This window comes from Python bivittatus, unplaced genomic scaffold, assembly GCF_059951505.1.
Source record: "Python bivittatus isolate LINGU-HERP-01145 unplaced genomic scaffold, Pbiv_v1 ctg000960_np1212, whole genome shotgun sequence".
Classification (NCBI taxonomy): Eukaryota; Metazoa; Chordata; class Lepidosauria; order Squamata; family Pythonidae; genus Python; species Python bivittatus.
Genome location: NW_028277124.1, coordinates 13,626,174 through 13,652,251, shown reverse-complemented (window position 1 = coordinate 13,652,251; position 26,078 = coordinate 13,626,174). Strand labels below are relative to the sequence as shown.

Sequence of the window (26,078 nt, the reverse complement as noted above, 5' to 3'; positions counted from 1 at the left end):
CACAGGATCTTCAATATCATGCCCTGCACCCTCTTATTCCAGAGACAGCTCCCAAAGTTGGCCCTCACCTGCTTTACATTACATTCCCTGGAAAGAAGCATAACTAAAGCCTACAGGGAAAAGAGAATGTTTTATATTAAGAGCCTGTAGCAGGTTAAAGAAAATGTCAGTCGGACGCCAGATTTTCTTTGGCGTTCCCAGATTTAATTTAGAGTTGCTCTCTTGCTTGCTAACTATTGTGACCAATTAAGAGATCAAAAAATAAAAGAGAATGTTTTAAACTGAATATATGTATAACGTGAGAAAAAAAAAGGACTTATGCTATCCAAACAAGGGTTCATTAGAAAAGTCCAAGTAAAGTAGCACATCAGCACTTGGGAAATTTTTGCTAAAACATTCTGTTGCCAAATGAATCAAACTCCATGTATATTTTTCCAAATTGGCTAATTTCTTTATTCTAATTATGAAACACACAAACATCTGGATAACGACAGAGTACACATTTTTTAGTTCTTTAACAACCTTTCTTGAGCCTTTTATATAATTTTGCTTCTGCTGTAGGTAAACATTTAAACTGAAAATTTGTCATTTTTGTGATTGGGGGGGGGGGGGAACCTGTTATAGATCCTGAAGTTATCTGGAAAGAGCAGCTATATTTTACTAACTGATCAGCTACAAAATTTTTCTCTCTGTTCCAAGATTTAAAATGCCTGGTATGTGTACATTAGCAATGGAAGACTTTGCTTCCATCTGCATTAACAAAGAGCAACTGCTTTCTGCTCTCCCCATGCCCACCCCAGCCCATTCAGGAGCTATTCTTAGCTTATTAATTACCTTCAGGAAAAAAAAAAACCTGGAAGCATAAAGTCCTTCATTTATATATTCCTAATTACTAAGAGGATCTGTAACGTTTAAAAACATATCTCACAATTTTTTTTTTAAGAGGAAGGAAAACTTTAGAATTTTGAAACTGATACTGCAAACAGATATGCTTATGGTCTTCTCCTTTAGTGCAAATTTTTTCTTTAAAAAATAGGATTAAAAAGCAGATATTACAGAAAGCTGCTCTTGCTATGCTGTAATATCCACTTGTACCTTTATACAAGCAGGATACTAAAAGAAACATCCTTCAGTGATTCTCACTGACATCTATTCATTTTAGCATCACCCCTGCTATGGTACAGGGCGTCATAAAGGGAATACTCGCATCCTGATAAATATCAGAACAAATCAGTTTGAAATCTGGAACATCAAGCCAAAGAGCTACTCATCAATTAAAGAGCTACTCATCAATTAAGAAGTTGTCGAGAGAAAGGGATTGATTGATAACTGCCAGGGAGGTCTTGAACAGGTGAGGCGGGTCATTTCCTAAATTACAACATATGGTAATTTCTTGTAGTCCAAGCTCAACTAATGATGGACCATATTGTCACAATGAGGCCTAATCAAATGTTATGGGTTTCTTACTTCCTACTTTTTACATTGCACAAAAGGTGTCCTTTCACAAGAGTCAGCAAGCTATTATTTCATTTTCCACAGAGCTTGCGTGTATTCCAAATCAAAAAGCAATCTGCAATAGATGCAGACTTCGACCTCTCTTCTACAATCTTCCAGACATTCAATGACACTACAAGAATAACCTTGTCCACTTGTCAGCCATTTGAGGTGGGTCAGGGGAAGAAACAGGCATTGCAAGGAAATGCTACTTTATTGTTGTAGAGTATATTAACATCATCTTGAAAGCCTGTCCAAGTTTTTCTCCATCCCATCTTATACTAAACAAAAATCAAGAAGGAATTATTTTGAGTTTCTTTCTCATGCTTCCTTCTTTTTCAGGACTGTGTAATCTCTTCACCAAGTCACACTTTTATGGCTTGCCGATACATTCCCCACGGGCAGCTACATTCCTTTATACCTCTATAACTATTTGCAAATCTAACACAGGCCACAAACTGAAAACCACTTACACATCCTTAAACATGACAAAAGGGGTTACCACCCTTGTAGGCCCATGATAATCCTAAGTAGTAGCTGTATATTTGAAATTACAGAGATACTTAAACATTTATGTTGTCTCCACATTCCACCCACCAAATCCAGAAGTTGGATCCTTGCTTCTCTCCTTCCACGATGTTACCTAGCCTGGGAATGAAATGTCTGCAGGAAGAGAACCAAACTCAGAGAGGACCAAGAACCCAACAATTCAGACTTGAGCTACATATATTTTCCATTATGGAAACCCAGGGCTAGATGGGTGGGTGGACAGGGTCAGCTCAGTATGTTCCTTTATTAGGTTTCCACAAGTAGTAGCATCTTCTCCCTTCAATCTATTATAGGGACATCAAAAGAAGGATGCTGGACCAGTAATCCCTGGTGGATGTCAGAAACAGCCACTTGCTCATGTGGTTAAGCCTACAGTATGCTGCTGCCCTCGGAGAACCGCATCCATTTCTGCCACACTGGCTGCTGAGCCATTACTATTCAGTCATCTGGATGAAAAAGCAAAAGCAACAATGCCAAAAAGATGGTAACCACTGGAGGAAGCTTGCTGCTACTGGTGTCTCACTGTCAGTGGTTTGTCCTGGTGAGATCTTAACAGTTGCCAAAGGATGCTCTCTAAGGCTGGACATGGGTGAGCTGCTCTTGAGGCAGAGGTAAGAAGAGGTACTACACATCAGCGACATCAAGGCCACATACTAAAGAGACAATTCTAATCTCTATCTAAGATACAGATCATAATAATTGTAACTTCTATTTGTTTTCTTTTTGGAATCACATAGATATGACAAGCTGGCAGGGTTCAGAGGAACAGCAGGAAGGGAGGTTTAGCCATTCTCTTATAGCTGTTTTCTTTCCCTCCTTTCTATGGCAGAGAAACAAATACTGGTTTTGTGTATTTTCCTTTTGGGGCAAAAAGATGCTTTGGGAGAATACATTTAGGGAAAGCCTGGCTGTTCTTATTTCCAAAAGTTAAGTTTAGTCCTTCAGTTTTTCATAATTAAGATTCATTCTTCTACAATTAAATGTCCCTTTTAAAGATGTCTTACAAAAAGACCAAAATGGATATTAGGGCAATGCTATTCATGCCCAGATTCAGGTGGTACCCAAAATGAATGAATGAATGAATGAATGAATGAATGAATGAATGAATGAATGAAAGAATATCCCAGTTTAAAAGAAGACAAGCTCTGAACTATAATGAGCAAATGAATGTAATCAACGGGTGAATTCACACCTTATATGACTAAACCATACTGCGGTTTTGTTTTGTTTTTTGGTTTGTTTTTGGTCTGTTTTGGCTTAGTGTGTTAGATAAATACACACACAATAGTTGGCTAACAAAACATGATTAAGCAAACCCAATTAGCATGATGCATTTACTACCTCCATATAATTGCAGCACAAATCACCATGATGCACTAGAGCAAAATAAATAAATTAATTCAAAACAGTTCCTTGAATAGATTGACAGACGATAGAATCACACACACAGGATGCCAAATAAAAGGCAAGGCACTAAGTGAAGACAGAAGCCAAACAAATTCCAGAAAGAGCCCAAGGTTCCAGACAGATGCTCAACATTTCTAAAAATATAGAAGAGACCTAGGATACAGTAGGACTCACAGATGTTGTTACAGAAATGGCTGCTAAGAAAGCCAGAGATATGGATCAGGTCTACCTGGCACAGAATTCCCTCTCATGAGTAGAATCCATAGCTGAGCAAGTTTTACTCAGGACACATCTTCCTGTTCAGTCATAGTCAAATCAAGGAGCATGAATCCTAACCCATATACGTAGCTGCTGAAAGGTCAAAGCCAGAAACACACTCATACTACAAGATGCATTTTCTGAAGATCTTGCTCCAGCAGAGTCAGATCATGGAGCCAACCACTTCTACAGGATCACTGAGTACAAGTGTTCCATGAAGACTTTTCAGAAGGAGCGTGACAAAGTGGCAGGGGAAAAAAAACCTATCTTTTTAGTTTCATGTATACTGCACCTACAGTTGCTACCTCTGACAGCAATCAATCAGGCAAAGTCTATGTTCCTGCCTGCTTCTTTGAGAAATGTGTCTATCCTCCCCAGTTTCATCAAGCAAGTGTAAAGCTATACAACGGTAGAGTATATGCAGCTGAACATACATGCTTTGTAACACATATGTGAATATTTTTCATATTCTAGACTTTATTTTTACCACACTTGCCAAAATAAGTTGATTATGAGCTATATTCTTTTCAGAGGGCTTGAAGCTGACTGGCTCATGTCGTCACAACTTGTTTTGCAAAATTCTTCCCCCTTCAGTTAAGCTCCCAATCAGTGTTCCCAGTGGGATAGGGGTATACTGATGCCAAATAGCAGTTTGATACGAATAAACTATTTTGTGTTACAGTGCTTGGCATAGTAACACAACTGCTCTTTTGAAAATCATTTGAGTATATTTACAGGAAAACGCCTTAAACAAACCGGAAAGACGCACATTCTGCATCCATTTCTAATGAAAATTAGTCTTCTGGCCTCTTTTAGTTTTCAGCCAATGTCCATTATAATGGTGTGAAATTTGATATTAGTTACCAATGCAAAGGTCATGACCGTTCCTATGAAAGCCCACCACATTAATTTCCCTCGTGCAGTGACCTGAATAAGCATTCTATAGAACGGCTTCGTAAAGAGGACCGAGTGGGGTAAGAGATGCTCGAAGAGATGTGGAAATAATCTACCTTATAATTAAAAGAAACCAGTGCTGCCTAAAACCAAATTCATAGATTTCTATTTCAGTTCTTCCTTCGATCTCTATTTCTATCTCAGTTCTTTTTTCTATACACTTGCCAACTACTCACAAACTACAGGTTTTTCTCTTTCTTTCTTTTCATTTTCATCAGCCAGAAAACTCATACAAATTACTGGGTATGCTTAACACAAAGCTATTAACATACCAATAAGATTATTTTAACTAAAACCTATTGAATATTATAAAAATATACTTAGAACAGGATAGCTGTGCTTTAAAGGAAGTAGTTTGGCATTGGAAAAGTAATACTGAAGCTAGCAAACTCAGCCATCAGATGGCCAATCATCAAGCGCTTTAATGTTTTATTAATAAATGCTAGACTTTTACAACTTAATTATTGTTTTTTTTAATTAGGAAACTTTGTGACAATAAGCTTAGACGGAATAGAATATTGGAGGTATCTCTCAGACCTTATAATTCAGAAGCAGCTGCAAGAATTCAGATAACTGCTGGAAGGCAGAACTAAAAGTCCACACATTTTGCAGCTAGAATTTCTACGAATCTTTTCAGCCCGCAGGCTGGAGCAGGAACTACCAGGCTTCAAACATGATAGAGTTATAGCCAGTCAATATTTGAGCACCGACACAAAACTTTACTGTGACTGAAATGTAAAGACTTGGAACCAGCAGCATGTTCAGCTGCAGAGTCTGAAGCCAATGTTAATCCATAACAGGGACAAACAATGATCTCTCATCACTTGGAAAAGCACATATTGCTCATAACTGAACTACAAGAAGGAACAGAGATTATATTCGATTGCCTGTAAAAGCACTACTGGAACATACGGGGGGCGGGGGGAGGAGCCCAAATAGTATCTACAAAAGTAAAAGTAATGGGTTTTTTTGTGTTGTTTTGTTTTGTTGTGTTTTTGTTTTTTGGAGCCTTATTAAAACCACATTCAAGGCTTTAAAGCATTTGTTCCTTAAAGTTAAATGGGCAGCTAGGCTGTTACAAATGAAGCCTCCTTTTGTTATTTTAAGCAAGAACAACAGTATACGGGAAACTAACACTTTTAGCAAGGACTAAAATGTCCATTTATTTTCCTCCAGATGGGATGAAGCTATTCTCTTCTCATGCTTTTTATCAAGACCACCAGGTTGGCCATCCCTTTTCACATGCTCCTCATAAGTCTAAGCAGGATTTGAAGAGGTTCCCCACCCCCTTTCTTGCACAAAATTTGTTGGAGCACCATGCAAGTACAGGTAGTCTTTCCTTAACGACTGTTCATTTAGCAACCCTTTGAAGTTATGATGGTGCTAAAAAAGTGACTTACCACCAATGCCTGAAGTTATGACCATCGCAGCACCCCCATTGTCAAATGATCGCGATCTGGACACTTGGCAACTAGCTCGCAATTATGACGGATGCAGCGTCCTAGGGTCACGTGATCGCCATTTGAGAGCTTCCTAGCTGGCTTCCAACAAGCAAAATCAATGGGGAACCTCATGATTCACTTAATGACCATGTGATTTGCTTAACGACCACATGATTCACTTAATGATCACGGCGATTCACTTAACAACTGCCACAACAAAAGGTTGTAAAATCAGGTCCAGTCACATGATGATTCATTTAACAACTGCATCACTTAGCCACCTAAATTCCGGTCCCAACTGTGTACCTTTACGACCACCTGTACCTTTATTCCAAATCAAGGAAACATATAGCAAAAAATGAAACCACTGTGTAGAAAAGTCAGATCAATTCCAGCAAAACTAAATTAAATATGATGGTCTCAAAATATGCTTTTTTAAAAAAAGCTATACAGATCCTCTGGATCGCTCTGCATTTATCGTTAATTTAAAACAGGGGCTTCAGATAACAGACAACAGTTTTACCTGAGAAATTGTTTACAATGTTTATCTAGTCTCTAACAATGTAACAATGCTGATTTTTTATTTTATTCCATTAACATCCATCTTTCCAAATACCTCACAAATCTGCTGTATTGTCCATCTTACCAAGCATCACCTGAATTCCTAGACTTACAAATATTAAAAGCAGGAACTTCTAAGCAAGCCAACACTATCTTCCCAGAATTTCAAGACTAAAAATGAAAATTAGCCCTGCAGTTAATGCATTAGGGATATGCACTGGAAAAACAAGAGGGCAAGCTGAGAAATTTGATAGATTTTTCTTTACCTATTTCAGAACCTACTCAATCCGGGGCTTTGATGAAGCTCTAGTCCTGCTCTTGAGTATGCTAAAAAAAGGCAGGGATGTAGCAACTATACCAAGAGGAGGAAAAACAACTTCTTACAATTTATAAAAGGTTCCCTGCAAATTTTACCATATTCTGTCTCCAAACAAAAGAAAAAGGGGGACACTGAAAAGCTCAAAGTGATAAAACCAAGGCACATTTCTATGAAATTTGGCCCAATTCACTGATCTTGATTTCCTGAAGATTCTTCTTGTTATGTTCTTCTTCTTGTTACATTATAATAATAATAGTTATTAAAGTTATTTGGGCTGCTTCTACATGCAGGAGTATAGGGGGCACCGAAGCACTACTTTTCCAGATTTTATTTTGGGTCCAAGCACTGAATTGACTTCAAGAGAAACTTGAAATGGGATACTTTGACACCTGTGGATTGTTTGTACCCCAAATGTACATTAGTGGGGGTTTTTTCTATTTACATCTTGTCATATAATAAATATGAAACATTTGCAAGAAAACAACCAAGCTCAGTGAACTCCAAGGACTCCACAGTTCAACTCTGAGCTACACATATCCTCTTTTATTGATGTAATACATATTCCAATTACCAGGAAATCAGTTAGAAATGAATTATTGTACTGAAGAGCGATATAGTTCTTCACTCGCTTATCGGACTCTTGTCTGTAACATTTATTTCACCTTTCTGGGGATGAAATCATGAGAGCATATAGCTCTATTTCAGAAAGGAGAATCAGTGGGTCAATTTGAAAGAAGTAGTTGTTTTCTGTTTCCTTTAAAACCATGAAGATTTATTGTAGGTTCACACAATTCCTTTAGTAGATATACTGTAGTCTTCTCAACTTCAGTACCCGCAGACTACCAAGTCATTCATTCATTCATTCATTCATTCATTCATTCATTCATTCATTCATTCTATTTTACTTAAAAGATTTATATGGCCACCCATCTTGTGGGACACAACTCTTTTATCAACAATAAAAGGATTACAAGAAAGAAAAACAATCAAGAAAAAACAGGTACCTAATCCATAGCTATACCCATTCATCTCTTCTACCCATAGGTTCCAACCTTACTGTCCCAGTGCCTGGGGAAAAAGCCAGACCTTCACTCAACTAAGAGAGCGGGGCCCCACCAGATCTCAAGGGTGTTCCACAGGGCAGGAGCTGCTACGGAAAAGGCTCACTTCCCAGGTCCCACTAGAAGGCAACATTTAAAATCCCTTTTCATGAAGTTTCTGGACCAGTTACAACATCAAAACTATCTTGGACAACTTATGCCAGGAGAAAGACCGGAAGAATCAGAACTTTCATTTCCTGAACCTAGCAGGTAGATTCAGTTTAGTCAACCAAGTAATCTTTTTGGAAACCTGGTCTGAATTAGAATTACGCTCCAGTGGTTTTGTTCCTATACTATAATGCCAGCAGTGCTAGGAAGTGATGCTCTGTGATTCATATGCAGTGGGGTAGAGTAAGTTGATATTTTATTCCCATGGTATTTAGCATCTACATAAAACCACTGAGCGCTGTACTACAGTGGTTTGCAGTGACAGATCATTAGGTTGATGATATCCAGTAACCTCTCTTTCTTCTTGTCAACTGTCTGGTGAGGCAGGAGACACACTGAACAGGTGCCTGAAGACAATAACAAAGTGTATTGTGGCTAATAAACTGAGCCTCAATCTTAATTAGATGGAACTACTGTCAATTATTGGTTTATTGGATTTGGGTGATGGCTTTCAACCACATGTAGTCAAGTTACAACTCCATTATAGATCAGGTTTGCAGTTTGCCCATATGATTAAATCTGCCTATATAATGGGGTTCAAGTGTGACTTGAAATATTTTTCATCAACTCAAGCTGGTCTGTCAATGGCAATCCTTCCTTTATAAAGATAGATAACTATAGAGAGGGTAGGTCTCCAAAATATCAAAACTTAATTATTAATAGCGTGCTGCCCTTGAATACAAAGCAAGTTCAGATGGTTCAACATATGGTGATCTGATTTCTGGCTGAAGTGGGCAAATGCAAGTTTCACCTTACCAGTATTTAAAAGCTTGTATCCAGGCATAATTCAAGGCACTAGTTTGACTTATATAGCTCAGAAGCAAAGCCATAATGTCAGCAAAATGACCTTGTGTGGGTCATGATATCAACCTGCAACTGATATGAATTAAATAGTCGCACATTCTGAATGATGACATTATGCACATAACATCATTTGCCACTCATACCCCCCACCTCCCTTTGGAGACACATATAACCTTCTCTTTGGTGGTCTTTTTCACATTATTTCATACCAACAAGGAATAACAATTACTACTTGTCACAGGTAATCAGTCAAATAGCAAATCTAAAATAAATAGATAAATAAAAGTGTTTACAGTTTACAGGCAAGTTCTTATAAATGAGTTATAGCAATCAACTATATATGATACTCATGTTTTTCTTCTTCCCTGCTCTGAATATCATAAATCCAAAAGAAAGAAGGTATAAAATTGAAGTCAGTATCTATTTAGCATTTTGAAATGCAAGGAAGCATGTATTACATATGGGCAATAGATATGACTGACAAGACCATGAATTGTATTCAAGAGCGAATGCCAAGTGTCTGTTCCTTTGAAAAGCCTCCTCTATTGCAAGACTATTCTTCTCTAACTTAGCAAATTCTACCCTACATGAAGACACCTTTTAGAGAAGGCAAAGTAGGCTATCTTTGGAAATAAAAGTAACAGGTAAGATTACTTTTTAAAAGTTACAGGATTCTAACCATTAGAACCCCATAAGCATACTGATTAATGTTATTCCTGAAAACAGTTCACTAGTTCTTTTTAAAAGCTGTATTAGTGACTACTAGAACATCTTGAAGCAATGAGTTTCATCTGGTTTATTATATGCCAGGAGAGACATATTAAAATCTCTTAATAAGGCACCTATCAGATATACTGGCCTTCAGCTTCCATAGCCTCTAGTTAGCATTTCCATGGCAACAGGCCATCTTGGCTAGAAATTATAGGAACTGGCACATATGGACAACATCAAATTGGGGAAGAGTGTTAATAACTATGCTCTGAGGGAAACCTTACAAACTTTTCCCAATATTTTTAACCATCATTAAACAGCTCATTCTATGGACTGCATTGGCCCCTGTATGTAGTAAAGCTGTGCAATGCTTCAGATTCAGTTCCAAAAAGATGCTTTGGAGCTTATAAGGCTGTGACTGTAGCACCTGTCTGCAGCTCTTTAAAGCAGCTGTGTCTTTGCCAAGATTGCATACCTGCGCTCCTTTTCCCAGGATCACAGCTACCATGCGCATAGTGTATGAATATGGCATCTGCTTGGAACTCAACAGTTCCAAACAGATGCTATGAATTCATGCTCTATGACTTTTTGGGAATCAAACCCAAAATGTTGCACAGACCTAGAATGTAGCTTAAAGTCTCCCTTAACTACCTCAATTCTTATTGGAAAACTGCAACTACGGGTTCAAAAAATATTGAGCAGTTATTCACTATATGGCCCAAAGTTAGGAGCCCCAACTAGATAGATGATAGACAGACAGACAGACAGATACTACTTTCATGTTACATTCTGCAGTCCTCTAAAGAACAATTTTAGGATGTAGGAATGAGGCCTTTTGTATGTATTCCATTCTTAATTCAATATAACAGTTCATGATCTGTACAACCCATTTGCCACAGTAGCAAATATAGTTTGAGCAGTTCTTCCGGCAGGACTACAAATACCCATTAGGTTCATATCAAATGAGCTCACTTAATAGGACACAAGGGACAAAAAGAATGATCCAACACATACAGCTTGTTCCTCATCTTCTGTTTTGCAAACATGACACTGGGAAACATGACATCACAGCACAGCCTTCAATTTTACATGCACTTCCTTGGTCAATGTACACATTATAGCGTTATTTAAATTGATTCATGAAAAGGAAAACTATCTCTAATATTTATCTCTACATTTTCATTTTTTTAAAAACAGTTTCATTTTCCCAAGAAGGATGGAACACAGCTTATATCACTGAAGTAAAACAATGTGATATCATTGTGAATTGGGGGGGGGGGGTACAATAGTATCCCCTAAAGTTGATATAATTCTGCCAATGTGAAATTTTAAAAAAATCAAAGAGAATGAGGATTTTCAGAGCAAGAAAAAATCAGGGTTTAATCAGAATCCTCTGGAGGCTATCAATTTTTTTTCCATCCTGTCAATCATAATCCAGCATGCAGAATTGTGGGCACGGGAAAACGTTTCTCCTACCTTCATCCAGAACTACAAGGAAACAGGTAAGCAAGTGGAAAGTCCAGCTAACCCAAGGGAGTTTTCTAGAGAAAGTAAGCTTACTGTATCATGTGTCATATGACTCTTCTTTGGCACCCAAAATGCGTGGAGCAGTCAAGTATCTACAGTCTACATAGTCTCTCGCTTCCTGCACTGTGTGGCAAATCATGTAATGGCTTAAAAATGCTCAATTATGAAGCAACTGGAGCTATTGCAATAAACACGGTATAGAAAAAATACTTCATTTTCATTCACTGAAATCTTCTTGGCCACACGTTTTCCTCACTGTTGGTAAACTCCAATCCTACAGTTAAAAAGAGATCCCAATTTGTGTAGTGGTTAAAGGCCTTAGGCTAGACACGGAGAGAGCACGAGTTCTAGTCCTGCCTTAGGTGTGAAGCCCACTGGGTGACTTTGGGCCAGTCCCTCTCTCTCCACCCCAGGAAGAAGACAAGGGCAAACCATATCCAAAAAGGTTGCCCCCCCCAAAAAAAACCCACCAGCATGGAGTCACCAGGAGTCAAAAGTGACTTGAAGGCACACACAAAAACCCAGAATTAAAAAACAAAGAGGAGAACAAACACCTTTATAAACAGCAAGCGCATCTCTCTATGCACTGCTAATGATGCCAAATACATAATGTATTCTTTGCAAAGTCAAAGGTGGGGAACAATGCTGCAAATAGGAACCAGCCCAGTTATTTCTGTGCAATGCCATGCAGTAAATCAAGAAATATTCTCTCAATTACCTATGTGGGTATGTATGCCAGTTCTGAGACAAACAGAAGACACATTTAACAGATGGCACCCTCTCCCAAGTACTCAAATGAACACCCAGTCAGCTTTTATGATGCTGAAACTGTTACCCGCTGCGTGTTACTACGCCTTTTTTCTCTCCATAGCAACCAGACAGCCATCCAATACTCACAAAGGGATGGGGCTAAATCTTGCAACCAGTGGACCTCTTAAGTGATGGGGGAGGAGGAAAAGTCCTAGTGCATCCTTTGTTTATCTTAACAGTAACAATGAGGACAAATGTGTGTGTGTGTGTGGAGGAGCAAAGTTTGGAAAGGAAAGGGCAGAAGGTAGTAAAGCTCACATGGACCAACTATCAAAGGTTAATCAACCTAATGAAAATTCAGGCACAAGGAAAGCCATCCTGGGTGTAAACAAGTCAAACAATTACCTAAATGCAGAGCAATCATGTAAATCAATATCTCATTGTCTCAGTTATATTAGTGGACAGGGCTTCTTTTGTGGAAGCCAATGGTTGGGGATTTATCAACCTGAAGCATCTTGTATGCCAAACCTCTGCTTTCCTGTTCAGTGTGAGCCTCCCTCACACAAGGCTCTTCGGAGCCAGGACTTTGCATTAGCAGAGGCAAAGAGAGAATTTCTCACCCTTCTTCAGCATGCCCTGTTCCCTTGGAGCTTAGCATCAATCTCATGGTAGCTGTGAGAAGAGATGGTCTTCCAATCACCACTGTCAGGTGATGATGGCTATCTCAGTTATGATGCAAAACATTCTGAGCTGGACGGTTCAGCTGAACTTGGCCTTGGCCGGACTCAGAAGCGAAGAGCATGGCCTGATGGTTGGGAGACTACCTGAAGGCCACACAGGGAAGTCAAGGAATATTCCTGGCAGAAGTCTATGGCCAGCTCTATGAAATACTAGGAATCAAGAAGCAGGCTTGATTTGCTTTAGATAAAAACCTTCTCCCAGGGGAAATACATGGTTAAACCTGGACATGATGTTTCCCTTTTTCATGAGAGTTTCCTCATGTCCTTGGGGGATTATATGTGAACATGCACATGTTTGTGTTCATTCACAGATCTGCTGTGCCTGCCAGGTATCAGGATTAAAGAGAAAGTAATAATGGGTGTTTATGTTTGTGTTTGAGTTCTCTATTAAGTATTTGATGTAATTTATTCAATTTTCTAGCCAGAACTTTTTCAATATTTTTTGCATTTTTTTCAAATATACTGATACTTTTCAAAACACCCTTAAAGTAAAAAAAAGCATGTAACATAATTGCACTATAATCTAGGTGAAAAATTAAACATGGAACTGAGTAAGAAGTGATACCATAACATGACCTGAAGCTTTGATGCTCCTCTCACCTTCCCTCCACTGAGCTTAAAACAGCATAAGAGGGATGTGAGTTACTCCTTCTCCCCAGACATAACTTATGCCTATTGCCCTGTTGAAATAGGCTGAGCAAAGGCAGTAACTTGACACAGACTTGTATCAAAATACGGATCAATGAAACATACTGCATTTGGGACTTCTTGAAGACCTGACTATCAATTAAATTTAGCACCAAACAATTGGCTACGTTCCACCTACTGAGTTGAGAAGGAAATAAGAAAATGTGTCTAGTCAGGCCCTGAGAAAGCCATGTTCCGCTCCCAGGGAGGAACAGCTAGCTCCAACCAAAGATATTTAACTAACAAGATAGCCCAAAGCTGTCTTTTCCTTGTGAAAGCTACATTTCCAACCTCTGAGTAAGAAGTGAACTCATGATGCTTTTATTCCAAGTATTTCCTACTATTGCGCTAATATTAATTGTTCATATAACTTTACTGTTTCCTTCAATAAGACACAGTTGGTGTATGGGTGCACACAGAATATTGTGGTATACAGTATATGTGCAAAATCACTGATGGTAGGGGGAGATAACCTTCTGTACTAATTCTGTATAAATATTACTAAATTAGCCTGGGATCCCTTCCTTCCTCTCCAAGAAGTATCTAGACAAGAAAGAATTTCAAGACTACCTGACTTTGGTGGGAGAGATATAAATATAAGCAGCTCATTCCCACTAGTATTCCACAGTTTTAAGAATGTCTTTCTTTTTTTTCCCCCTTTTCCTGTTCTTACTTGTCCAGACTTTTTAAATTTTAAACCAGAAGATCCAAATTGTCTCATGCATATATTGTGAAACTGCTGATAGATAATTTTCAAGATGTAAATTGGGATACAAATGTATCTTATGTGTGGGGGACGGGATACCCATCTAGGTGACAGCATCCAGGTAGACTTGCCTGCTGTTGAAAAAGCTAAACAGGTTACTTGGATGGGTGGGACAGTACTAGAAAATCTCAGGGCTATAGGCTAGACTGGGATGTCCCCGGAAGAAAGCAGTAAGAGCCCTACTATATTAAGTCAAATCTTAACTTTGTCCAACATTTGTTTTTCACAGCACCCACCAAACACCCAGGGTGCTTTACCAACAGATGAACAGACACTGCTTTTCATCTGTTTTTTTTTTTCCTGCAACTGGTAACACTGAATCTTTGAGATGAATAGACTTTGCTAGACTTGTCCTCCATGAATTTATCCCAATTCCATTAAAAACCATTCAAGTTAATAAACATAATCGCACCTTATGCTAATGAGTTTCACAAGTTCACCTACTATAGCAACTCCCGTGGCACTAAACACACAGTTTTTCAACATGGAATTACTCGAGCGATTATTAAAACAGGTCTAATCTGAGATGCACAACTACTATTAGATTCCTAGCTACGTTAAGATAACAAATACGTTCACTCCTTGTCATTTCATAGACAAATTATGGGGCAAACCACTTTCTTTTGCCAAGAAAATCAAGAGTTGACCTTAACACAACAGAACCTTTTCTTTCAGATTCCCCATGCAATGCTTCTGTCTGTCCTTCATAGCATTTTAACATGTGAGCTGGTACCTTCCATGCCAGGTAGTATAAAGCCCCTAGCAGTTACCACATTAACTGATGTAAAGGGTGAAATTGCCCATTTTGTTATGGTTGTTACAATAATACATTTTCTTTTAATACTACAAGCCCTTTGCATTGGGAAAACATATTATCAACACTACAATACACTTCCAGAATCAGGCTGTCTGAGAACCACAGGACCAATCTGCCAGAAATCAAACCTTACCCTAAAACCTATTCACTGAAATAAATAGCAAACATAGTCAAAACTGCAAAGGTGCTTTGTATTCTGTATTAATCAATTTAACAGATCGAAAAATTTCCAGTTGTACGGTTGGCTTACAAAACATCTTGGATGCTTCTTAACATATGTCATATTGAGTATCAACAAGCTTCTTACTACCTTTGAATATCATACCTTAAGGAAATGAATCTGCTGTCAGCAGAGTCTATTAGATAAACATGGCAATTGTCAACAAAAAGATTTCACATTTTACTCATAAAAAATACTTGCTTTTAGTCAATAGTAGCACAGTTTCAAGAATTTCTGCCTACATGAGCTTCCATTCAAAATTATTTCCCCCATCTGAAATAATTCAAACTTGGCCCCTTGCTGAACAAACATTCATGACTTTTACCATTAGGAAGGTAAAAACTAAAACGTTAAACAGCTTAGAAGAGTAATTTTGGAACAAATTTCATGATATGCAATTTTAATTTGTTGTTTGGTGTTATTATGAGATCAAAATCACTCTTACGAGAATACAGAAGGATTTATTTAATAACATGTTCAACAAAATTTTTGCTTTAAAGATTTTCTAGGTATCAACCAACGTGTAAGAAAGTCACTTGCTTTGAGTGTTTCTACACAGCCTGTAGCTTGAAGAGCCTGTGGTCACTTCTCTCAGTGCTCACTGGGTCTCTGCTGTATCTGATGTGGGGATGGGGTTAGTATATTTTTTTAAAGACGTGAAAGATAATCTGGCATGTTGCAAAAAGGATACATGGCAACAATCCCTTTCTATTATTCTAAGTTCCTAGAAAGCCAGTTTGGTGTAATGGTTAAGGCATCAGGCTAGAAACCAGGAGACCGTGAGTTCTAGTCCCGCCTTAGGCACGAAGCCAGCTGGGTGACCTTGGGCCAGTCATTCTGCCTTAGCCCTAGGAAGCAGGCAAGGGCAAACCACTTCTGAAAACTTGCCAGGAAAACTGCAGGGACTTGTCCAGGCAGTCACCAGGAGTCAAGACTGACCTGAAGGTATCTCTCTCCTAGCAGGAACCCACACTTCTGCAACTGACCAAAAATGACCTCACATTTTCTTAGTTCTATAATAGGAAGGCAACAAGCGGAATATCCATACAATTACAAAGAGAAATTCATGACTCAAATTGTGTTTTAGCCACCCTTCTAGAAGACATACAATAGAGTATTGATAAATCTCACAAGAGAAGTCCCAATCTCCAATACAAATAGCTTTTTCTTTCCTTCCAACTAAACACAAAATCAACCTGCTCTTTTTCACTGTTTTGACTCTACCTCAAATGGTGACCTAATGCACTCTGTCACTTGAGTGATAATCCCTCAAGGATCCTGGTTACATGAGAAAAGTGGAACAGAGGAATAAACTGTCATCCCTACACAAACTTTTTTTTAAAAAAAAAGAAAAACCAAAACAGTGCTTGCAGAACTAATAAAGTGTTATTTTAAAAAGGCGGGAATGTAAGCAAAGCACCCAGCTATCGACACATATGGAAATACTTTCCCAACTTAAATGCTAAAGCTTAAGTGCCATCAAAATCTTATATCCACACAACCAAAGTGCAACTTTCAGAGAAGTTAACTGAGGAACGTGCAAGTAAACACTTAAAGGAACAGGATAAATTCCTAAGTGTTTTACCACCAACTAATAACTTAAACGAAACATCTTCTACTTCATTTAGAACCAATTCAAATATTATTTACTTAAAGTTGATCACTATTTGGTCTTTTTCCTTCCTTTTCCATAATAATTGAACTTCTCACACCTTCTTCCTTTCAACTTTGAATGTTCAATCATTACTTTTATTAAAACATGGGATATAAACACATCCTATTGTTAGATTACACCATTTAACAGAAGTAGTTTCTGCAGAAAATTTGTTTTCGTGCCTTTTGTTTGATTGTTTGCAAGTTAAATCCCCAAGTCTCTCTTACAAATATATATTTTTCTTTCGAAGAATGGAATTCACATTTACAGCCATACTTGCTGGCAAGCGAGCATTACATTGTGCTGCTTTCTTCCAGAAATAATCCAGGCGATGAACAAATCCATGTGGATCAACGCACATCAGAGAATCAGAAAGGGAAAGAAGGAAGGGACACCAACTTGCCTTGTCATATTTAAAATTAATTTTAAAAAACACTTACAGCCTCTCCAACTCTTTTAAGTCTTGAAACGCTCCTCTCTCAATTGTAGTAATCTTGTTTTCCATGAGTTGACTGAAATGCAGAATAAAATGTTTTGAAACTCCAGTAATCAAACAATGATTAGCACCAATTATTACAATACTTGGCAGTGGGTAAGCTTACAGTCACCTCTCCTTATTAACTCTGCAATTCTCACTCTATTCTTAACTTTCCATCCAATTTAATGTGTTAAGACTGTCACATGATATTGCAGGGTTGCTTAGAGAGAAACTCAACTCTCTCCATTCTTAAAAAAAGAGACCTTAAGCCTGTTTAAGAAGTTCAGGGGTCAAAGGTGAGGAAAATATATGTCTTAACTACAAAAAGGCAAAGCTACTGTTTAACAACAAAATGTAGAAATATGTACAGGGACATATCTATGAAGCCCCTGTTTAATAAAAGTATATTGTACAAGCGCAAAGCAGACTTTATTTTACAACAGGAGGAGCCACAGGGAAAATGTCTCTCCAAAAATTTAAAACTTTTCAGCCACAGAAGGATGGATTAAAATTGGACAAACTAGTTATAATTAAACCCTAGCATACAATAATTTTCAGCTAGTAGTGATTTACTCTTCACTGAAAAAGCTGCAGTTCACACATGACCCCAAAAATGTATCACCTAAAACAGGGACTAGAGAAGTTTTTAAACAGCCCAATAACTAGTTTCGAATTTAATTTTATCAGAAAATAATCCATAGCTACTCTTTGCTGAATTTCCTCAAGTTAAATTTATTTACTTGACACAGTAGTCCCAAATATTCAACATATTAACAAAAAATTACTTTCTGGGTTGTTGGCTTTGCAAAATATCCTATTCCATATGGATTGCTAAAGCCCATTCATTTTTGAAAATGCACATATTTTGCTGTATTTATAAATTCAAGGAATAACATAAAATCACAAGTGGTTACAATCCAGACTTGCTATTATGGCAGTCTTCCAAACTTTTAAGCCCTCTCGCAACTGCTTTTTCTTTTACAATGTAGTTGCTGTTATTTTAGATGTTAATTCTTTTTTAAAAACAGTCCTATTCATTGAAAAAGCTATTCTGTATAGGACTGGACTTCAGAAATAAAATTCAAGGAAAACTTACAGAACACGAAGGTGTCTTAGACCAGCAAAATCCGTCCTTGTGATCCTTGTGATATTATTTCCATTAAGATCCCTAAGAAGAACATGTTAGCAGTAAAATTAAACATCCCATAAATATTAGCTATGCTTCTTAATTTTTATAGTAAGTAGGAAATGGTTTCCAGCATATCTGAAGATTGGTACTAATTTTTAGTAGCTAATTTTTCTGAACATTCATGAAAGTTTAAGTTACAATTCTCTAAAAAAAGAAAGTGTAATAGGATAGATTTTGCTTTGCTCTCATTTACTGAAAAACATTAATAGGGACAATCCCAAAGACTATTTCCATTAATTTGGCTTCTCATAACATGAATAGTTATGATTAGCAACTTTATGCTTCTAAATAGTGTTGTTTTCTGACAGTAGTAGCTGGGTGATTGTGTAAGAGACATGAAATCAAGACACATTTATACTGATATGATGAATGCGGGGAGGGGGGCAATTTCAGGGTCTAGAGAAAGCAGGGGAGTTCCAACCATGTGCCAGGATATTTAACCATGCATACGGTGGCTTTTCTCCTATTAGAACAAGAGGAGGAAGGATAAGATCTAGCAGAACCCTTGGCATCCAGAGGCCAAGGAATGGAGAGAGGAAGAAAACATACAGCTTCCCCACAACTTAAGGCTCTTTTCAAAGGATCATAAATTTTGTAGCATTCCTTAAAAAAAATAAACACCTACATTAATACTTCAATCAATGGAGGTAAACATGAGAGTTTTAATAACAATGAACTTGGGTTAAAAAGCATACAGGGTGTCCAAGTTAGTTTTAGAAACTTTGTTGCCATTATAACAAACAAAACAATTTATCAATAATGGAAAAGCTTTTTTTTCTGGGCAAAAATTCAGTTCGCCCCATTTTGTCATGAATAAATGAAATGGTCATATCCTTTAGGCTAAATTATTGAAAAATAAATTTCTATGGAAAGTACTCTTTAAATCATGAATATTATTTGAGAAGGAAACAGTGGGAAATTAGCATTCATTTAAAGGGAGCTAGGAGCAATCACAAGTGATCGACACACTTTTTTTTCTGTCAAAATTTATGAGTCATTTATATATTTCCCTTCTCACTCCCTGAAAAACAAATGTTCACCAATTTCCAATTTCTCCCAAACTGCTTAAGTAAAAATCTACAAAACGAACAGGCCCTGTTTTAAAAAGCACTCAATATGCTTTTCATAATGTAATGGTTGAATTTTTCAAAGTGGACTCCAGATCATCTTTTCTCAATGTTTCGACTCAATTTGGAACCATAAACTTTGCCTGGAGAGGCATATGGAGAGAGATAGTGAAGAAATGAATCCTAAAGCTATTTGATACATCAGATGGATCTGTCTACGTCTTTTCTGAAAACATCCCTTCCTAACTTCACCCCCAACATCAATACATTTATATTAGTGGTGGGCTTGGTGAGAATTTCAACTGATTTTAAAAAAGCAACCTTGCTGTTTTTCCTTTTAGAGGGAAATCCTCCCCCTTATACAAAGGCCTCCTTGCCAGATTAACCCTGTGCGTGTTCAGATGATGATGACTGAAAATATAAAATGATATTCAAGGAAGCACTGAACTTGGCCATTCCATCTGGGATTTCTATCCTTCCAGGCTGAAGGATTACAAATGACACTTCCTAGTTAAAAGCCCCCACTAAAGTCCCCCTTAGGAGTTTTCTAAAAGCAATTTCCCCAGAATCAAAAAGATGTCTTTCCAATTAAGTGGGGGAAGAAAGGGAAGAAACAGAGGAGGGGAGTGAGCAAATGTCCAGCTCTCACCAGAGCTCTTGTGCACCTAAATTGCCGCTGCCACCACCGCCACCACCACATTTTGCTTATTACTGTTGGGGGGGGGGGAAACGGCAGTGGAATGGGGGGAGCCAAGCAGTGGAACTAATGGCTTGGTGCTTTCATGTCTCCTAACATTACTCCAGAAACCCATAATAGGAATTGCAGCGGGGAGGGGGGAGGAGAGGCGAAGTTAGGTTTACCAAATCAATAATTCAGAAAGAAGGAACTGCTGTGGGGCGCCGTTTGTTCCAGAGAGCGCTTCGCTAGCTCGAAGTAAGTAACAGCCACACTTCTGCGGCTGTGATGTTTTAAAATAGACACTGCTCTCTGGGTGTGTGTTGTAAGAAAGGGGGGAGAGAAAGAACGAGCGATGAAAATACACGACAGAGGGCATCTGGTGGTAGCTGCACCCTCCAATGCCGGTGCAAGTCCTGAAAGCAGGTCTGCCACCGCGCAGGAAGGAAGCTCTCGCCAAGGCACTTTCCAAAAACTCCCCAGATTTCCTGCCCTTGGCACTGACATCCGAACTGCCACCCGGGCTTAGAAGAGGGCGAGGCAAAGCTTTGGCCGGCCTGCGGGAGCGGGCAGGAGGGGCCCCGCCAGCGTTCATGCCCGCCGGGGTGCCCGGGCCCCGGGACAGGATCTGCGCCTTGCTCTCCCGCCCGGCCCCCGCGGCGGCGGCGGCTGTGGGAACGGGGAGGGCGACTTACAGCCTCTCGGTGTTGCGGGGCACGTTCCTGGGGACGCTCCGCAGCGCCAGCCCGTGACAGTCCACGCTGGTCCCCGAGCAGGAGCAGGGCGCCGGGCAAGGCTGCGGCGCCCCCGCGCCGAGGCGGAGCAGCAGCAGCAGCAGGCAGGGCAACGGCGGCTGCCGCAGCAGCAGCAACTTCATGGTGTCCTCTCGGCCGCCCCCCGGAGCCCCCGAGCTGCAACGCGCCGACCTGGGGAGGAGGGAGAGCCCGAAGCCGCCGCCTGCGCCGCCGCCGCGGCCAAGTTCCCAGGAGTCCCCGGCGGAATCCAAAGCCCCGGGCAGAGCCGATCCCCCGAGGGGCTTGCGCGGGATGCGGCGGCCGCTCCGGGCAAAGGCGCGACGACGCCGGGACCGAGGAGCCCGCCTCGCTCTTCGCTCTTCTTCGCTCGGGCGGAGCGCCCTCAGCACCGCACGCCCGGAGACGCGCGGGCCTCCCGGCTAGAAGCGAGCGCGGCGAGAGCCCGGCTGCGCCGCTCGCAGCAGCACCGTCTCCCCGCCGCCGCGGCTGCCTGCACGGAGCTGCATTGCGACCGTCGACGTCCGCCTCTGGCAGAAGCAGCGGCTGCGGCTCGCGAGCCCGGGCAGCCCAGCCTCACGCGGCGGGCAGGAGCCGCCGCATTGTCGCGCCGACGGGCTCGGCGCTAAGCAGAAGGACGGGCGCCGGCGGGGGCGAGGGCGAAGGCGAAGGCGCGGGTGGGCGGACGGAGGAGCCGCGGCGCCGCCGCCGCATCCACGCCGTCCCCGCGAAGTCAGCCGAGCGAACAGTCCGTCCGTCCGTCCCCGCCGCGCCTCAGACGCCCGGCTCCCCTCCTGCCCGCTGGACACTCCCCCGGGCCAATTCTCCCGCCGAAAGGAGCTCGGCGCGGCCGCGACTTTCCCCGGACAGCCGAGCGCAGCGTCCCCGCTCGCCTCAGCGCGGAGCGGCCGACCTCGCCCAGCCCGATCCCGGGCAGGTAATGCCACCAGCCCGACCTCCCAGCAGCCGGCGAAGCTCCGCCCGCGCGCAGCTAATCAAGCGGGGGGAGGGGAAAGGGGCGGGAAGCCTCCGCCTGCCCGCCCGCACGCCCGCACGCCGCGCTCGAGTCTCCCGGAGACGGGCGCCGCTTGGCGCTTGGCGCTTGGCCGTCGGCGCCTCAGGTGAGCAGCGAGCGAGCAGCCAGCCGGGCAGGTGAGGCGCCTTCCCTCCAGGCGGCTCCGCCGGGGGAAGCTTGGCCCCTTTGCGGCTCACCTGCGCGGCGCGAGGAGAGGGGCCCCGCGGCTGCGCCTCCCCCCATCGCCCCCTCCTTCGGCTTCGGCGGAGCGGGGGTTGCCCGGCGCGTCTCGGCCGCCCTCCGGAGCCCCCGCGGCTTGGCAAGACCTCTTCTCCGGCCACGAGAGGCGGATCCGGGGGGCCCGTGGCGAAGGTGGGAGGAAGGAGCGCGGCGCGCCAGCGACGGTCTTGCGCGCGCGGATCCCGGCTTGGTCGCGCGTCGGACCCGAAAGAGAACCCCCTCGCCGGCCTCGGCTAGACGCCCGGGTGTCGCAAGCCATCTCCTCGGTTTCCTACACTGCACCTTCTTGCAGCTCAGAAGTTTGAAGAGTTACCCCCGTGGGACTCTCGGCTGCTTTTGATCCTTAATGCCAAACGTTATCAGCAAATAGCGCTCCGATGTTCCTGTTAAGCCAAGGCAGATCCGAATTCTCTGGGTCCGGAGAGATCAACTGCTTCTCTTCTCTCACCAGCGGCTTGACAGGGTTCTTCCTTTACACTGAGTAACCTGCCACTGGCTGAAACATAGATCCAGCACTGCACACAGGTATTATTAAGGCAGCAGTGTTGAAAATCCTCATTTTGAACAGACCTGCTCTATCACAGGACTTCTGTCAGTCTGATCCAGATAGGATGGTGTTGATGAATACACCTTGGGATTAATTAATTTCCTCTGAACAGGCTTAATATCAAGAAGCTACAATTCTTCACTTTTTGAGAGAGCTGTGAAGATAGAAAGGAAGTTCTGCTTCTTGATGGTGCCTGCACATCAATTAAAAAATGTTCTGCTTAACTAACTTTGTGTTTGTGACAGGTGAACATATGTTGATCAAGTAACACTCTGAAAATATCAAATATGTTGTATGAAAACAACTAATTTCTAATTATATCTGAATTACTATTTAAACCATTGAACTTATTTTATGTACGCTTTTAATTTTGTAGGTGTTTAATCATTTCTAATAAAGGTATTCTACCGTGACCTCTGAATTTATATGCAACCTCACTTTTATTATTTTGTCTTCGGAAGATCTATGCCTGTTTTTAAAAAACCTCGACACAGTCATTGGGATACAAAAGACATATTTCAAATCTAAAAATACAACTATACAGCCACAGCTGCAGTGGCATAATTTTATGTTTTAATCAAGAAAACATAATATCCTAAGAAGTTCCACATTCAAATATTGAAAAAAAAAATTTGTAATAATTTGTATATAGTTATAAAATTAGACTTAATTTTACAACTATATGCTTAATATATACTAGGTTCTTCTGCTCCATAACCATCTCATTACACAGGTAGTAATTATTTTAAAATTGCGGTCTCTAAATTATGCTGTTGAGTAATAAACATTTTTAACCCTACAGTTGTGTCCAAAGTATTCTAAACTATAGCTTTTGGCTTGTTGAGGTTAGCTTGTTTTTGCCTCTCCAACTGTTGTGACTTTTTATTGATTTTCTTTCTTTCTTTCTTTCTTTCTTTCTTTCTTTCTTTCTTTCTTTCTTTCTTTCTCTCTCTCTCTCTCTCTCTCTCTCTCTCTCTCTCTTTCTTTCTTTCTTTCTTTCTTTCTTTCTTTCTTTCTTAAAGACAACATTATGCATAAAGAAACTTCTTGGAAATGGTGCCATAAAATAAACAATGCCCTATTACCTTGTAACAAACATTTTTTAACCCTACAAATGATTAAACCCTACTCGTGTACACAGAGCTCATTCAAAGGATGTTACAGAGTAGACAATTCTACCCTTTCCATTTCCATCAGTATTCATTAATTGGGACTTTGAATTTTAAACACACTCAGGGTTGTATTGTTTGTACAATTCATTTATTTATTTTGATGAATTTCTGCCATTCCAGTCAGAATCACAACTGCCCTTTCTCAGGACCGCTTATGCATGCTACATTTTCCAGCAGAACATTTTAGCTCTTGACTCTAATTGAAAGAAGGATATGTTCATTTTTGGTGATTGCTTACAGGAATGGAGGTTCTGGTCCTGAGCAATCTGAATAAACAATGGCCCATATTCAGAAGCCAAACCCTTATATTCCTGTAGGCTTGCTGTAGAAAGAGCATTTGATATGGAAGTTTGCCAGAGAGAGATCCTTGGGAGACGAAGATGGGATACCATCCAAATTAGTTTCTACTTGTTACCTCATGGCCCTCTCCCTAAATCTCTGCTATCTGTCATTCCATTCTGTTAACCCTTTCTTTGCTACCATGAGCTCAAAGTTCTTGAAAGCCTGGATAAAATAAATTATGAAACAAAAATGCAGGGGCATAATTTTACTCTTCTTCTGATAATAGAAATTGGAATTTTGGCGTATGATTTCGAAACACTTTTTATAATGCAGATGTTTCAAGAGATCTTGCAAAATGATGCATCTCCCAGATGTTCTACATGTTGCACATCCCCCTTGTGTAATATCAATCATGCTGTTCTCTCTTGGGATCAACAGTGTTGTACAAAGCAAAGAAAAGAGTAAGAAGTAGTAAGCAAACGCACCTCATGGTGGAAAGCAAAACAGTTGGCTAAGTCTAACCATCCTTAGACAACAAGCATGTTGGTTGAGTTCCATAATAATGTGGCCACAGAGCACTGTTTGCCCAGAGGCATATCACAGATTAGAAGCCTGGTTTCTAGAATACCTCTTAACTACAGTATCATGGAATTCAACAAGCATGCTCAAGTTGTTTGCACAGAGGAAATACATGAAGGACAGAATCAAAGCTAGAATGTCATTGGTCTAATAAACCGGAAACTGCATGTATTCCTCCCTTCTAAGTGTGACAAAGACACAATTGCTTATGGTATGTAGATTTAAGCTGTTGTCACCTTATTTACACGTTTTTTGTTATGTTTCAATGTTTCCATTACAGGTAGTCCTTGACTTATGACCACAATTGGGACCAGAACTTTCATTGTTAAGCAATGCAGTCATTAAGTGAGTCACACCAGATTTTACCACCTTTTTTGTGATGGTTGTTAAGCAAATCATGCGATCATTAAGTGAATCTGGCTTCCCCCATTGACTTTGCTTGTCAGAAGCCTCCTGGGAAGGTCTCAAATGGTGATCATGTGACCCTGGGATTCTGCAACCATCATAAATACATGCCAGTTGCCGAGCACCCAAATTTTGATCAGATGACTGTGTGCATGTTGCTATGGTCAAAAGTGCAAGGACAGGTCGTAAGTCACTCTTTTCAGTGCTGTCAAAACTTTGAATGGTCATTAAACAAATGGTGTAAATTGAGGACTATCTGTATCTACCTGACCAGTACCACATAAATAGATTTATACCTGGTGTCATTTCTGTTCTCTTTAGCGTATTTTCCCACCTGTTCGAAACTAACATTTAGGCAACCATAGGCCCATCAGATTAGGAAAAAAAAAAAGCTTCACCTCCTAAGATATTAGTTATTGGGTTTTGATAATCAGAAAAAGTTGTTTAATTCATATGCTCTTTCATATGTTGTCATTAATTAATCTGTGTGCATGCATTTATCTAGATTTGCAACATGTGGATCATGTTGGAGCTACACTAGAAACTGGAAAATAAACATGAATTATTCAACTGCATGAAAAGCTAAGTATATCCATAATTCAGTTGCAAAACCCATCAGAAAACTCCAGGATTAAATGAAGAGTTTAGACTGCCATTCTGGAAACAAGAGGGATAGTGACTATCAGATTATGTTATTCCCTGCCCCAGGAACTCAAGATGAGCAAAAAGTAAATAAATAAATAAAATT

The 26,078-nt window shown here is 40.5% G+C and overlaps 1 protein-coding gene across 2 annotated transcripts in view; it reads right to left on the bottom strand.

The window, feature by feature from the left end:
- Positions 1-21,325, bottom strand: part of SLIT2 (slit guidance ligand 2) — a 245,792-nt gene extending 224,467 nt beyond the window's left edge. For both annotated transcript variants that reach the window (XM_088131411.1, XM_088131412.1), the window contains exons 1-3: positions 21,034-21,325; positions 18,503-18,574; positions 17,369-17,440 (exon numbers count right to left, since the gene is read on the bottom strand). In XM_088131411.1, coding sequence (XP_087987537.1) covers positions 17,369-17,440; positions 18,503-18,574; positions 21,034-21,215 — 326 coding nt within the window. In that variant the 5' untranslated portion in view covers positions 21,216-21,325. The remainder of the gene's footprint in view (positions 1-17,368; positions 17,441-18,502; positions 18,575-21,033) is intronic.
- Positions 21,326-26,078: the final 4,753 nt, after the last annotated feature.